This window comes from Melospiza melodia, chromosome Z, assembly GCF_035770615.1.
Source record: "Melospiza melodia melodia isolate bMelMel2 chromosome Z, bMelMel2.pri, whole genome shotgun sequence".
Taxonomy (NCBI): Eukaryota; Metazoa; Chordata; class Aves; order Passeriformes; family Passerellidae; genus Melospiza; species Melospiza melodia.
The window spans coordinates 16,504,031-16,521,224 of record NC_086226.1 but is presented as its reverse complement, the minus strand read 5'-3'; the positions used below and the strand labels follow the sequence as shown (position 1 = coordinate 16,521,224).

The window sequence follows — 17,194 nt, the reverse complement described above, 5'->3', positions numbered from 1 at the left end:
AATGGATGCTTTCACACATCAATATGAAATATTAAGAAAAATGCTGATGTTTAATGTAATACTTAATGTAAACCCACCACTCCAGAGATGACTTTTTTGTGCTCTGTGTTTTTGATTAGAATAACATATTTCACTTCTGCCTGCCTCTTTTTGCTCTAAACTGACACTGCTCTCCATTTTGTGATTTTCCCCACCCCTGCCCATGAAAATAGCATTCTTTGTTAAGTGGATGGCAAAGATTGGCTCACAGCACACGCCTTACAAAGCACAGAGCTTCTCCTCTCTCTTTTTGCAGAAATCTACAGGGAGTTTGAGTAAGTCAGCAGCGAAGAGAAGTTCCAAAGGGCTTAGATGTGAAGCACGTATTTGACTCCTTACCATCTCGAGACATTCCCAGGGCAAGACATTTCTGCAGTCGGCAGTGCTGGCAGCGATTTCTGTTGGTTCTGTCAATTAAACAGTTTCTCTGTCTTGGACAGGAATAGGATGCATTGTTCTGCTGACTCCTCCGAAAGAATCCCTTGGGGCAAGAGAGCAGGAAAGACCAAGCATTACCACGAGTACATTTATGTGTGTGAGCATGCATGCAGACACACACACACACACACAGAGGAGCATGAGAACAAATACAGCAAAACCCTGTTTAGAGCACTGCTACTTATGCTGGTATGGTGGTATTGTATTAAAGAACATTTAATTATAACAAGGAGAACTGTGTATTATTCTGTAAAGAATATCATTCTGCTTTGTTAAAACTAAATTATGTTGCAGAATGCATTTTTACTATGCAATAATGACCCTGCATCATCTAATACTTGCTCCTGATAGAGGAAAGACTTGTCGGAATTTGTAAGAGATGACTTCAAAGTACTCGTTTTGACATTTCTCCCTTTAATGAAGAGACTAACTGGAGCTGTAGAGGTAACTGTTACTGGGTACACATAGCATGAGAAGCTGAAGTCTGCTGTTCACTTTTACTTGGCAAATGTTGATCTGATCTGGAGAGGCATATGATTCAGGAGTGAAGTAATTAAAATTCAGTCTTCACAAAAGCACTAGGATATAATGACTGATCAAGTAAAGCCAACACACAAAGGAGAAAGCAGCACCTTCAGGCACTACCATGAGAATATAATGGCATTTTCCACGGGCTGTTTGTCTAGAAATCTGAGGGCTAGAGGGGAAGTTTATACACCCAGGTAGGTCTTTATGAGCTGCCAGACGCTCCGAGGTGGTGCCAAGAGCGGCACCAAAAGGTGCTTCTCCTGTTGTGGTAGAAGTGACATGAAGCAGCTGAGCTGACAAGAGAAATGAAATGAGGAGGTGAAGAGAAATGAAAATAAATACATCTGTACCAAAAAAAAAAAAAAAAAAAGGTCAGGAATATCTGTATGTCCAGAGGGAAAGTAAAGTAGAGAACTCCCCTAACCAGTTTAGCAGCTTTAAATGTTTAAATGCAAGCAGTGCAGGTTGTGGTGGGAAAGGTGAAGGATAGCCTGGCCACTGGCTATGAGTAGTAAAACAGCAGAAATATCATTACTGCAGTTACACCAGTCACCAGAAGTGACACCAAAGTCCTTGTGCTGTTCTGGGGTGGCTTGCAAACACCTTGGAATAAAGCCAGAAAGCAACAGCTGACTTCATTTATCAGGAAAATATAGGGCATCTCTGCAGAGGTTGATGGATGTTAACATTGAGCAATGGACAAAGTCACAAGGTGACAGTGCTACAGGCCTCAGCTCACTTGCTACAGCTTGTACATGAATTCTGTCTCAGGTCCTGGCGAGCTGAATGAGGGTGGTGTGGTGCCAGTGGCAGTGACAGGCATGGGGTTCCACCAAATCACTGCCACTGCGAGCACAGAGACCCGCCTGAACTGGGTCGAGCTTGTTCTATCAGTGATTACAGTGTACCTAAAATATAAAATAAATTTTATGACTCATACTTTTCAGAAAATAGATGTCCTTTTGGGGAACTCGAAGAAAAATTCTGGTGGAAACTTAACTGATCTTAGCTGACCAAAACTTTCCTGATATAGTAAAACTGCCTTTAATTTAAGACTAAATAGATGCTAATTGCATATGTCTTTGCTGAACTTTATAGCCAGTATTGGTTTTGACTTGTGAAGGTTTTCTGTTTTCAGTTTTAAATTTCAGCAGCATCTATGGATTTCAGAGAAAAAATTAATTCAGTAATGTTAAAAAACACACTCAACCATTTAGCATTGACAGTGCTTTCTCCTGCAGTACTTTTTGTTCCCTTTAAGGTTGATCTCATCTCAGAGGAATTTGTTTCATCTTTGCCCTCCTTAGGAAAAAAGGACCATATTATGTATCAAGGGTTACATAAGAGAATTAATTTACAGAGGGTAATTAATTTTTCTGAGGAGAATTTTATGTTCTCATTCTCCTGCATAAGATCTAAATGTTGTCTTTTAAAATAGAGGTAATACTTTCATTTTATTTTTATATTATCTTTATATAGATTTGGCTACATTGTTTTACATTGGAATAATTCAATTTTGTGTGAAGGAAGATGTATTTTATAGCTGAGGAGCTAAAGACTCAAATACAGATTTCTCAACATGGACAACAAGTCTTTGAACAGATCCCTTCAGCCACCACCCACAGCCAGTCTGAGAAGGGAAATTGCTGAATGAACTACTTTCTAATTCATGACAAAACACATGAAATGATAAAAGGCTTCTTAGCGAAGAAGCAGCTGCAGAGATGTGATGCAAACTTATCTCCAGGTTTCACCCTTTCTGTAAGAACAGTGTCAGACCTGCAGACTCACTCAGCAGGTCCAGCAGGCCCACTGCACGTGCACATTCAGCATAAGGCAGGCATGCACACAAGCCAACAGCAGTATTTCAGACGACCCTTAAGCACTTAGAATATGGGTCTGCCACAGCATAGCTAATGCAGCAACACAGAGTTAAAGGATTTTCTGTTCCTGGAAGTTTGCAGCACCGCCACTGGCACTGTAATTCTCGGATGCGGTATCCAACAGGCTGCCTGGTGCATGGCTCAACTTGTGTGTATGCTTGTGGAGTGATTCCACCCTCCTCCTTCCACTCATGGCCTCTGTTCCTAATCATTTCAGATTTCCAACAAACCGAGACAAAAAGAGCCAGAAATGATGAGTATGCAGGCTGAGTGAATAGCTATTTAAGTGCTGGGCACTTAAATGGATAGCAGAGCTGCACTGCCAGAAACAGTGCTCACCTTAACAGGGAGCCCTGCCAGACTGGGATGCCTCCCAGTGGAACTGACACGAAAAAACGACACCTTTTTTTCACACAGGCTCACAAAACAAGATTAGAGTCATTGATCTGATACAGCAAAACTGGCACAAACACAATAGGAGTTAAAACTTAAAAGTGGAAGAGAATCTCTTTATCTCAATAAGCAGTCAATTTACCGAGCACAGTGGTATCATCTCCTCTTGAGGCACACACAAGAGCTAGCATTAACCCTCATTATTTCTATGGAAGACTATACCCCTAGACAGTCTGTGGGCTCTGAGTACTGAGAGAAGATGCTCTTTTTCTTCTTAAAATAATTTCCTTCCATAGCTTTTGTGCCAATTTTGAAGTATCAGATCAATTAGTTTAATCCTGTTACATGTGATCATCATAAGAAGATGGTTATTTCTAGTCCAGTGCCACAGTAAGACAAATTGTTCTGTTTACAATTGTCAATGTTCCTGAAAAAAACCCTTGATCTTTACCAGTATATTGGTTCTCAATGTACTGGCAGTAAAGCATTTCTTTTGCAAATGGGTGCACCCAAATTTTCAGGTTTTTCAGCTGTTCTAATACTTTGTAAAGCATTAGCTACAGACTTGTGATTTCACACTGCAATAGGCACCCATTTTCAAACGTCCTAGCTTCTGTGTTCCACGTACAAGAAATCAGAGACACTGCCTCTCTACCTTTGCAATTTCCCATTTACAATTAAAACTGAAATACCAAAATGTGGTATGAAACTTTTGTTTGTCATGAGTAATAATGTAATTCCTTAGGTAATAAAATTGCAGACAATTTTTAAAATTGGAGCCTTTCTTCTCTCTGATTGGGTCTGATTTGCGTTATTTGAACTAATGCCTGAAATAATATGTTGATATGTCTAAGCAGCAAGTCGATGCGTTTCCCCCCCTCCACCCCTTTTTTTAACCTCCAATTCCCAGAAACTGCTCCTGCACTAAAGCCTTTAAGGAAGAAGACAAAGAATCCTTTTACACTGCTCATAATGTAAGGCATTCTTTCTTTTTGAGATTACAATTTGGTCTGCAGATTGTGTGAAAGGAGATAAAAAAGGACCCAGGTCACACCTGAAAGCTCTTAAAAAAGGCTGACCAGAAGTAACATGCCAACTGTAATGCTACAGGGGTTGTATAGGGAATAAGATAAGAAATCCACCTCCTTCAAAGCTGATTTAAGGCAGAACAGGTGTGACTTCCAGTTGCCAGCCTCTACTGGTGTCAGCACTTACACTGCACCAGATGTAATTAATTCATGTTTCAAACAAGGAGGTAGCTCTAAAAACTATTTGACAAAATGGAAAGCAACTAGGAAAATTAGGCATGAAATGCATCTTTATCATCAGTAGGCTTTACAGCCTTTGGCACCACTTGTTTGAAAGCTTGTAAGAGTGTATCACTGTACAGAGGTGCCTGAGGCTAATGCAAATGATGATGACTATGCTGTATTAAAATCTCATACCTTGCAGCCTTCACATGTGATGACTCCATAGTGTATTCCAGAGGATTTATCACCACAAATTTTGCATGGTATCACTTCAATTTGTGCTGAAAGAGAAAACAAGGCAGATATTTTGAGTATATAGTTGTATTAATTTCTTTTTTTCTTAAAATGAGATCTTTAGAAATAGAGAGTAGATAACCAGCCGAACCCCAACAATACAAAAATGCTTTACATTGTATGTCTGTTTCTGAATGCTTTTGTTTGGAAAATTTTAAATGCTTCACATTATGTAGTTTCTGCCACATCCCACAAAACTCTACAACAGTTTAAAATGTCTCACAATTAGTAAGCTTTTTCTCATATTCCTTTTTTAAAGTTTTTTTTTTTTACTGGTTAGTTTTATAATTATTATAAATGATTATTGCTAATGACAGTCATTAGGGGTCCTAAAGAACAATCTGGATTGTCCTTTCCTACATACTTCAAATATTTGTGACTTTCCATTTTTCTGAGGTAGAGATACAGGGTGTATTTTGATGCCCTTTTTAAAGAAGAGTAGACATGATGAAGTTTTCACTTCCTTCAAATTATGTTCAAGACATGAAGATACCATTACCACTGTCAGAGACAGGCAGGTAAAAGCTTGCTTCATCTTCCTCTCTTCAAACTACTTGCTTTAATCCTAGGTCATTGGCAGGCAAGGCCCTCAGATGGAGTTTAGGTAGCCAGTGGCTATGTGCTGGGAGAGTCAGGTACAGCCTGAAAAGTGTTTACATATGGATGTGATTCAGATCCTCTTATAAACATAGTGGTCATCTGATTCTGAGAAGGAAAACACATTTCATTGTCTTTTAATTTTTTTTTTTTTTTGTTAACGCAACTGTTTGATTCTCTCAATTACTTTGAATCCTGTGTCTTTCCTTTGATGATGCTGTAAGAGCACATTAGACATGTAAGGAAAAACTGTGCCTTTATTTAAGTCAGACGAACTGAGAAGAAATGTTAAACTTATTTTCTCTCCCTTTCATTTTCTTCTGTGTAAGATGCATGCCTCCCTGCTATTCTCCTCCTACTTATTTTCTCCTGGCAGATGCTGTTTCTCCATGCCCAGGCCAGGAACAGCAGCAGTTCTCTGCAACTCAAGTCATCCATCAAATCCTTGAGTAGAAAAGCTTTTTTAGTAGAGCTAGCCCAAGCACAAGGATAGGTAGCTGTTAGTACATTTAACAAGACACGTTTAACTCTAAAATGGATTGAGACAGAGAAACAAGATTATTGTCCAGATGCTAAAAAGAGCATCCCATTTCAAACTTGTGGGCTGTTGAAAAGACTAAAAAAACTGGAAACAAACGATGCCTAAAAATGAATGCAATTGTAAGCTAAGCACTAAATATGCTTGCACAGCAGATACTGTGAAAATATAATCATATAGCCTGGATTATGCCCTGTTTCAACTTATGCTTATCATTCATGTCTTTTAGCAGAAGCCAGAAGTTTCCTTCCTGCTACTTCCTTCCTCCCACCACCTTGTAGTTAAACAACCAAAACTCAGTACTGTGTCCCAGTGAGCCACCACTGCCACACTTCCCACCGAAAGGTGCATTGCATACCCTACTCCTTTATCCTCCTATTTAATGTGGAGGCTTAAGGCATAAACTGCACAGGGGGAACACTAGCAGGCCCTCTACTTTGAAAAGTCAATTAACTATTCCCTTGGGACAGCATATTCCAAGGGACCCAGGCAAGAGGAACTTATGGATGGCTGAAGAGACTTTAGCTCGCCACTGTGAGCTCATTTTCCTGACATACTCTTTCTGATCTAGCATAATTTTAGGTTCAGGCAAGTAAACCAGTTTAAAAACTGCTCCTAATCCATGCTAGAGGGAACAGAGGGAACTCCTTAACAGAGAAGCACTTGCGGTTCTTTGGAAATTTTTCCAGGTTGGTCCTGCTCAAAAATTCCTACGCCTTAAGCCCACTAGGATAAAAAACCCTTAAATATGTGCCTCCGGGCGCTGCTCTTTGTGAGGCTACTTTGAGTAACTGCTCACAGGTCTCTGCCTGAGAGTCATGTAGATGGAGAAAGTCTCAGCTCTGGGACCATGTGCTGCTTTATGTTACATTGACATATGTCAACGTCAGAGGCAGGAACTACAACGAAAATATAAAGAAATCTTCAGGAAAAGACAAGACAGAGGAGAAAAACCACCACAAAAACATCAAGGTACTTTTAATGTGACTTGCATATACCATTTGTAACTCTGATAGGAACAGAGAAAGAAGAATTTATCCTGAGACACTGATTGAATTAAGCACAGTACTTTTTACGGTAAGCAAACAACAATTCCATGCATGAGTCTCAATTACAAGCTCTACATTCATGGTATTTGTGGATCAAGTCCCTAAATGCTAAGGCTTTGGGTTTCAATTAATAGGTAAAAAATATTTTAGACTTGTGACTCTTCAGTTAATTCAAACCTTTTTTTGAAGATAACCATTCTATAAATTAGTAAATTCAGTTTTGTCTAGGAAATGGCAACCATTTCTTGTTAAGAGAACTCACAGAAAAGACTTCCTTAGGACATGAAAGGCATTTGAATAAGTTTGGTAAAGTGTATTTTGGTACTGTCCCCGACATTTCTTTAATAAAAGAGCCGAACAGTTTCCTTATTCCTAACAGAAATCTTGATTGTACAAGCCAGGTAAAAAAGAAACCACTGTATTCCCAGAAGAGTCTTGAGATACTGTAATGAACATAGAGCATACCATGTTTCTTTTGCAGATAAAATCACAGGTCACAGACTGCAGAATATTCTGAGTTGAAAGGGACACACAAGAATCCTCAAGTTCAACTCTTAAGTGAGTGGCCTGTATGGGGATTGAACACACTGCCTTGGCATTAGCTGTTGGCACAGGGCACTACACTTTTTGCACATTCTGGTTTTATTTGTCCACCTATGATCTTACGTTATTTTTCTTACTCCCTTCACCTATTAAGCCAACAAACAGTTCAGGGAGCTGTATATCTGACTTTCCTTACAGCTATTATAAAACAAGCAGCTTTCTTCTGAACTCCTTAAAAATAAAAAATGCATTGACCAAGTGCCACTTCCTAAATACTGAGGGCAAAAATTGAATGAACAAACAATTGTGGAGTTGCCACAATGGTAGCTTTCACCAGCTCAGGAACAGAACTGACAAATCCCAATGTGATAAACTTGAAGAAGGAATTAGAGCAAAACTACTTAGCTCCACTTCGAAAGCCTTTCCACTTACCTTCTCACCCATTTTCCTCTGATACTATGAGCAAGAAAAATGGCTCCCACCTCTTTTCAAGCAAGTCTCAATCTGAGCCCACTTGTCCAATTTTTCAGTAAGCACATTGAGATGTACCACTCAACAAAAGCCTGCAAAACCACTATCACCCTTATGTCTAAGAAAACATTTATAATGTTTGTATATATGCTGCACAGTGATTCCCCACTACCACCAGCTGTAGCATCCTTCCTCAGTACCACAGAGTCATGTCTCTGCAGTATTAATCTCTTATTCTGTACTGAAGTTGAAAGTTCTTTAGGACAGGAAACTGCCTCCAGTTTTATGGGACAGTCTAGAAAATGTAATGCCACAATGGAAATTAATTAATTCTATATGACTAGTAATTCTCATCCACAGATGATGGGATAACAACCTGGAAACTAATTCAGTCTCTCATGAAAACAGAAAGTCGGGTGGAATTCTATCAAGGAAGTAAATCTAAAATTGTCTCATGTATTTAAAATGAACAGTTACATATAAAAAAAATCAGTAATTAGAAACATCTTAAATAAAACATTAGCTCAAATGTGCAGCAAGAAAAATCACAAGCACACTGCTGGGTATTCTTTTTTACACCAACAGAATATTACACATGGACAAAAAAATCCTAAAGGCAGGAAAATGATCGGGTTTCAAAAGTTATGTGGGTGAATCTGCAATGGGAGACCATTTTCTGAATTCCTCTTGAAAGGAAGGTAAGAGTCAACAAGGCAGTTAATGTGTCAGAGGTGTATTCGTGGGGATTGTCACTCACATGCATGTGATGCCTAACAAAGAAAAACAAAGTTCATATTTTATATAATTTCAGTTTAATACCTGAAGAACTTCACTTGAGAAAGACAGGACTATAATCTCACAGACCTGTAGCTTTGGTTTAAGGGGAAATAAAGAATTGAGGTTTCAGTATTTAGTTCTTGATCAAAAGATGCTAATAAAGCATGCCAGGCAAAAACTTTGAAAAGCAAGTCCTTTCTCTAATTTGTAGATCCAAGAAAGGTTGCACTTGGAAGCATCAAGGCTAATCAGAAAACTGATAGTGAAAAAACCCCAACTGCTTCACCTTTCAAGAATTCCCATCACCCTTTTTTTGGAGTTCCTTGAAAATTGCTGGTAGATTGGCCTAGTTCACTTCCATGTTTTGATTCCTAACTGATTTCAAATTAAGTACATTCACCATTTTTATCTACTTGTCAACTCTGCCTTTTTTATCCTGACCTCTGTGAGTAGGAAATGCTTTTTTTCCTTGCATGTAACTGTCAGTGGAAGTTTCCATGGTAAGTTAGGCTGGCAATGAGATCTTGGCATACCCTTTGCTACTGGAATAGATGTTCTCTAGCTTCTCAGCAAGATGTTAGGTGCTTTGCATTTAATAATCTGAAAATATACAGCTGAGGAAACTACTTATGTTTAGAGCCTCTGTCATACCTCATGCAGTGAGACCTATATAGTTAGCATTATCTCAGCAAGTTAATTAATTCCAGATAATGTTAATTAATGTGTAGATACATTAGCTGTCAATCATAACCCAAATGAGCCATTAGAGGAAACTGATATGGTGCAGTTAACCCAGAAAATTAATGTTTTCATAAAATCTCAGCACTTTTGCACAGAGATACATTAAACTCTGACTGTGGGTCTTTGTTATAGCAACAGAGACTCTCTGCAAAGCTGATGGCTGTCAAGTAAGCCAGTACATCTCATGAGCACAGATGCACAAATCTCAAGAAGCAGCAGTGCTTGTATATCTCAGTGTTGCACTGGGCCCAGATAATAGATGTCATCTGTACGTAATTATAAAAACGTGTCTTGAGATCAAAGTAAGCAATAGCCCTAGAATTTGGATATTGAGAAATCTGATAGATCATTGTTCAAAATAGAAATCGGGTACATTAGTGAAAAAATGAATGTTTTTTCCAATAAGTACATGCAATAGCCATGCCTGGTTTCTTTCACTGTCTCACACTCCTAGCTGAAGTTCTTTTAGTTTATAACAAATATCACTTGGAAGGTTATTTGGTAATATGTTTTCTTTTGCCCTTCCTCTTTCATGACTTTCCAGTGGGGAAAAAATGAACAAAAAGAACCCCAAAACAAAACCCAACCCAATCCAACCCAAATCAAACCATGATGAATTGTATACCAGCTCCTCTTACAGATCAATTCTGCCTTTTGCATGCCTACTCCAAAGACTACTGAAAAAGAGCATTTTAAAACCCAAACTTTTTTTAATGGCAAGTCTTTATGTAGTTACTCTCTGCATCCTTATTGCGTGCATTTAAAATCTATTAAAACAAAAGATCAAACCTTAGAAATACGTGTGATGATGATTGTAGAGTGATAAAAAGTTTTAAAATTATGTGCTGTATATTAGCCTTTTTGTATATGAAGAAATATGCTTATATCTGCACTGTAAATACATACTTTGGAAGATGTCTTCCTGATTTCCACGGCAATAGTAATGTCTACTGAACACTGTCAAATGGTATGAAATAGCTGAATATGAGTTCAAATGATTACGGCTGCTCCACAGCTAGAGGTAATTTAAAACTGCTCATCTTATCTCATCTTTTTGTATCTTACTGCTACACAGTAATTTTGGGGCAAGTCTGGAAAGAATTATATACTTGCCTTTATATTCACCAGAGAAGGTGAAATTATAAGGAGAAAAAATGAGCACAGTATAACAGCCTTAAGTGCTAATAAGCACTGAAGTAAGAAAAAAATGTTTTTTTCAAATACTGTTTCTTTCCTTTCCTAAGTGTAATAAGTACAGTGGATCTAGCACTATAATTTAACAATTTATGAATGTTACATTTGTGATGATCCAGGGTTACAGATGAGATGAGATTTTCAGATAGATGTAAAATCTTTCATTAGAGCAAGAGATATATTCTTTTTAAAAGAATCACTTTTGGACCTTTAGCTTTTTACCATAACTTAGATAGGAGCAAAGACTTCAAGTCTCTGCAGGCTGGATGTTTCTCTGTGAAGCAAAGCCAGTTGTGAGCAAAAAAAGGCAACAATTTTAAGAGCAGTGATATAATGTTGGAGATAATGATATATTTTGGATCACAAGAATTTTCATTTTCTGCAGACGTAATTATTTCAATTAATTAAAAGAATTTGTATTTTTGTAAAAAATTTGTGAATTTGTAAATTAACAAAACCCCTGGATTTTCACCGCGTAATTAAAGGATTGGTGATGCAATTTCTTGGACTCCAGAAAAATACTGTACACTTTGTTGCCATGAATGTCAGCCCAGCCCTCAGGGAAACACTAAGAGATTAGGGATCTGACAAAGGTACACAAATTGCTACCTGGAAGCTCATTTGTTTCTTTAATGTGGACAAAACAGAGTGGCAGAAGTGCATAACAAGCACAAGTGTTCAGGGCTTTCCCAGATTTTTTTGAATGGTTCACAGGCAAGGATGGCAGCAGAAGAGAAGCAGAACTGCCTGTATCCTCTGCTGGGCAGTGATGGCTAAAAGCAAGTACAGCCCCTTGTCCAGATCCCAAAAGACAGAACTCAGGTGCCTTGTCAGAAGCTGTGGCTCAAAACGTGATCCCTGAAAGTCTCACAGCGGTCAGAAAGTGCCAAAGGATCAGTAAACTCTGATGGCTCACCCAGCACTCTGTAAATCTGTATAGAAGCATTTTCATTGCCTCTCAATGTGAACATCTCTGTATTAATCCATAAACCATTTTCCCCAGTAATTCAAATTCACAGAAATTATGCGTGTAACTTCAAAGGATGGTACTACAGTAACACAAGTCATTACACAACACAAACTGTTGCCAAACTGATGATCTGGGCTCCACATGTGAGTTAAATCAAAGTTATTTAATTAAATGATCAAGGCCTTATCCTGGGCCCCCTAAAGAGCTCAGAAACTTGCTCTATTCACAGTGAAAAATTTAAGTATATAATATATGCTGAATTATTATGGTATAGTTTCTGTTTCCCTCAGACTCAAGCAATGGTTCTGCTGATACTGCACACCTTCCCTAAAGAGATTATTATTCTAATCCGAAATATTATACTACCCAAGCTATCCTATATTTGACTTCATCAGATCCAATGTTCTGCAAATAATCTCTAGGAGCTTTAGCTAATGTTTATATAAGCTGGTCAGGATGACTGAACAGTGGTGACCATGTTGTCTATGCAATACTCTAAAACAGTGGAAGTTTGGCACTTGCCAAAAAATAGCTGCCTACACAGAAAATGCATAGCAAAGTTCTTTCCTATAAGAATTATACTTAGTATTTACTCTGCCAAAATGTTTATCATAATTTCATAATAAAATGTCATAATTTTCATAATATTTACTCTGCCAAAATGTTTGTCATAATTTCAAAATAAAAGTTAATCATTTAACAATTAAAATATTTTATAATATATCAGGCATTTAGCAGGACATATTATCTTCCCTCTCTACTTCTCCTTACTCAGAAAGCTACTTAGAGTGTGCCAGGTATTGATGACCTGTTGTTTCCTGAATACAACAATCCACATCTGCATTCTTTTCCCTTCTGAATAAATGGACTAATGAACTCTGCAAAGGAAGGGTTCAGATACCATGATAAACACTTTCAGTCCATTTTGCACGTTGAAGCTGGCTGAAATGGTCACGCAGTAGCCAGGGCCTGTTCTTTGTGTCAGACACGCACAGGTCTCTGCTATGCAGTCACAAAGCTGAGCGACACAGAGAAAGATGCTGCAGGAACACGCTGTGCAGACCTGTTTTCCGGGCTGTGGGATCACACACAACCTTATCTTTCCTCACACCCAGCCAGGCGTTGCTGCTTACTGGAGTGGGATGGAAGTGAACTTTAGACCTAATTCACCTGGTAGGGGAAGGAGGGTGTAGCGGTTATTTTCAGCTCCGTCCGTAGCAGCACCCTCTTCTCCAGCGCTTGGCCCCCGGACCGCAGCTGCAGCACACCGACAATCTTTGCAGCCCTCACCTCCTCCCCCTTTACCTGCCCAGACTCATTTGAGCGCCCACAAATTCCCACGCTTCCAGTAACACTCAAACCTACACCCGTCTACACCATGCAAAATCTTCAAGGGAAATGAGGACTGCTGCACTGTTAGATTAGAGCACTGCAGCAAAATGAGGGTCTAACTTGAATTATCTGGGACTTTGTGTGGCTGCCATCAAAGTCAAAGGAAACATTTCCAATCCACTTTCCTGCACCACTTTTCTCGCAACACCTTACTTTAGACACAATATAACTCCTACAAGGCAAAATTATGAGTGACAGAAGCATTAAAAACCAAATAATAGTGATTTCAACCTGAAATACTCTGAAATCATTCTGATGTTGCCTTCTTAAAACTTTCTGAACTTCTTCATATTTCCTTATATTTTTGATTATCACTATGGATTTTCACTTTTGCACATTGCTATTTAAATCTTTGCTCCATCTTTTGAAAAGCATTTAAATCAGCTGGAGATATTCTTGGATTTGCATCTGTTGCTGTTTGAAAAAATGTTGTACTTACCAGCTGTCTACTTACCAATTTAATCTGCCATCTTTTAAAGACAGGAGGAAGAATTAATCTTAGTAAAATTCCAAGTGCAGTTGTCTCAAGGGTAGACTTGTAAAATATGTTTAATATCTCCCTCTTTACTTTTCACTGTAATGCCCGACAATGTTAATGAAGTGAAGAATAAAAATATTTCAACTCACCAGTTGCATTAAGTTTTATATTGGTTTGAATATCACACATTTTGTTGTAAATAAATAAGACTTCCAGGAGCAGAACAGTAGTCTCCCTACTAGCCTACTTACTTAGAGTTACACCTGTGCTGTTGCAAAAGTGGAGTCTTAACAGACTGCATTAACAAGATTAAATGGAAGAAGTAATAAGGCACAGACTGTTCCATGTCATTAAAGAAGGGAAGAAGGCTTCTGGAGGCACTAAGTAATGAAAAAATATTTCTTTTTGATACTCTATTCATGTATGCATTTCCTATTTCATTCCAATAATTTTTAAATTTTTTCCCCTTGAAATTCTGAATAAATCCCAGCTTTCCTTTGTCATCAGTTTTTGTTTCAGATATGTATAAAGGTATGGAGGATTAGAGTGGCAGATGTAAGATGCCAAATTATTATAGATAAAATCCCCATGTTGTGAAACGTCATGAGCCTACATCTTGCCCACTTTCAGCCAGAGTTGAAAAGTAAGTTTGTGTTTTTAGATGCAACGTGACTGACCTGTCAGAGTTGCCCCTCTTGAATCCCAGGTGCCCTCAGCTTGTACAGAAAAGGGAAACTCAGGGGTAAGCTCTCAGTGTGAATCTCTAACGGAGCTGCTCAGGGCCTGGCACTACCACAGTTTTCCCCCTAGCCTTCTGTAATGCTCATCACTGCACCCTGTTTCACGGGCTGCACGTGCAAAGGCACACAGCGGCTGCTCTGCCCCCAGTGCGGTGCAGCCGGACACAAAGCAAGGTTTACACAGGCTTTCTGTCAAGAATGAAACACAGCAAAACAGTATGTGAGAAAAGCGCATTTCTACAAACAACTATTACATTACATGCACTGCCTCCTACTAATTAATTTTTCCCTTTTGAGTCTTTGTGGACTTCCTGTGCTTTGAAAGAATTCCTCTTCCCATCCCCATTACATATTCCCAGGCTTTTCTGTGGCACTGTTACCCCACTTCCAGGTAACCTTTACTTTTTAATCCATTTTCTTGTGCCCTAACCTTTTGCATAAAGAAGTTGTTGGAATAAGTAAGAAGATTCTAACAGTTCTGTATTGCTAACCCTGCATATCAATTTCCTTGGAATTCAGGCCAAAGATAAAACAGAGAAAACTTAATTTTCAAGATTCAGTTGGCCTGATACATACAGAAGACTGCTAATCATACATACTACTGGGAAAAAAAAAATCAAAGTTGCCATCTCAAGCCATCTTTGCTTTGAATGCTTGCTTAGTTTAAATAAAACAGCTGAAAGATTTTCAAATAAAGAAACATATGCAAGAGGAAATATTAGGGGAGAGTTCTGAAGTTTGTGCAAATAGGCAGTATTATTGGAGATTGGGAAAAGTACAGAAAACAAACAAATACATGAGCTGAAAATAGTCAGGCTGAAGAAATATTTTCCCAATAGTACAGAAAACATTATTTGAAGGATAGTAAGGATGAGTTAATTACTTGCAACAACTCATTTAAATTTGCATAAGCATTACACAGCTATTTTTTCATGTCTGTTCCTAGAATCAGCCACATATAGTCACATACATGTGTTGCTCTGGGTTTATAATCTTAAATACAGTCTCCAACTCTTGGCCTGTGGCATTTTGATGAATAAACATTTTCTGGCTTGGTAAAAAACAGTTCAGTCTCTATTATTTCATTAATTGCAACTCTTTGATGTTATGGAGCATAACTTTTCCTGACTGGGTAAATAATTGGTGTATAATTTTCCTTCTGTTGCAACAGTGTTTCATTCTGCTGAAGTACTGATTGCCTAAGAAGATCTTTAAGTCTCACTGTTTCATGAAATATTAGAGTTTCCCATTAGACACACCGCTTTCCTCTCAGATAAAAAACATGGATCAAAGAAATGGCCAAAAGAAATGAACAATATTTAAGTGGGTTTTTTCCCCCTCTTTTCCCTCTGTAATTTGTGTAACTGAAAATTAGTTCTGCATGAGTCAGAAGGAAATAATAGATTGCTGCCGAATACTGTGTATCCTTCTGATGCATGATTTAGCATCAAACTGGTACTGAGCAATGGCTCCAGACACACCAGGTTTCAATTCCAGAACAGCCATTGACTGGCAGCCCAATAAATCTCACTGCAAGTCCTGCTGGATATGTGCTGCCTCTGCAGGGATCAGGGTGGGATCTTCAAGACTTCAGGAGCACACTGAACTGCCTCTAACTCTGGGAAAACAGGAAGCTCTTGTAAAATAAGCCACCACAACAGGAACGCAAGGAAAGCACAGATGGCAAATAGGGAGGCATTAATACCAGACCTAAATGGAGGTGAAGGTTTGGAATTAGCACATTGGGCAAATTCCACAGTGCAGACACAGTAGGAAGAGTGCAGGTGGAAACAACAGGACGATGCCAGGCCTGGTGAGGCAGATCTGGGTAACCTATCCAGGCAAAAATTCCCACCATGGCAAACGGTGAGAAAGCAAACAGCTGCTTACAGACATGCCATTCCAAGTTGTGGGAACAGCATCTATGCCTCATGGACAGTGGGAACCTGGACCTGCAAATGGGGTACCTCCAGAAGAACACTTTGGGACCCCCAGGACTGAGCAAACCAGAGTGAAGAAGAACAAGCAGGATGCCAGAGGAATCCATGCAGTGGTATCTCTTGCTGAATCTCTCACTCTTTGTCTTCTCCCTCTTCCTCCTATTCCTAATGCTGTCTCCACCTCACATTAACAATTAAATAAAATCTGTACTATTGATTTTGGTCTTGTTTGCACCTTAATTCAGTCAGAGGCATCTCTTACCAGCTGTTTCCTAACTAAGAGCAGGCAGAACTTGGATGAGGAAATCTATGCAATATTTACTTTTTGAAATGAGACCTGATTTCAAGAAGAAAATGGAAGTATTTTAACTCTTACAGAAATGTGATGATACGAGGTAATTTTCAGTTTGTATTTCTAGAAGTGTACCCCACTGACTCTCAGCTGGAAAAAATCCTATGTTGAAAAATGATTTCAAGAGCCAAACAAATACAAAATGAATACTCCACTCATCTACAGCACAGGCTACAGCAAGCTCTGAAATCCATACATTAAAAGCTCCCTTTTGACCATGAAGCTGCCCAATGAGCTGGCCTAATAGCCTGAAGCAACAGACAATCTCAATAAAAGGCATCCCCATGCACCTAGCGTTCTTTTTAACTGTTTGAACACAAAGAGATCATAGAATCACAGAATAGTTTGGGTTGGAAGGGATCTTCAAAGGTCATCTAGTTCAGCAATCCTGCAATGAGTATAGAAAAGTCATATTTGCACATTCATGACAAAACATTACCCGATCGTGTTAAAAAGGAAAGAGATTTCTTTTTTTGTATGATAAAGATTTTTGAGGTAAGGGTCTATAGAGAAATAAGGTGGAGTTTCTAGAAGAGGGTGGAGGAAATAGAGTAGCTTCAGTGGGTATTATTTTCCTGCTGTGTTTT

The 17,194-nt window shown here is 38.7% G+C and overlaps 1 protein-coding gene across 1 annotated transcript in view; it reads right to left on the bottom strand.

Annotated features, from left to right (window-relative positions):
- RORB (RAR related orphan receptor B) overlaps positions 1–17,194 on the bottom strand; it is a 143,731-nt gene that overhangs the window by 36,646 nt on the left and 89,891 nt on the right. The window contains exons 2-3 of the mRNA XM_063179984.1: positions 4,727–4,812; positions 379–520 (exon numbers count right to left, since the gene is read on the bottom strand). Of these exons, the coding sequence (XP_063036054.1) occupies positions 379–520; positions 4,727–4,812 (228 nt within the window). The remainder of the gene's footprint in view (positions 1–378; positions 521–4,726; positions 4,813–17,194) is intronic.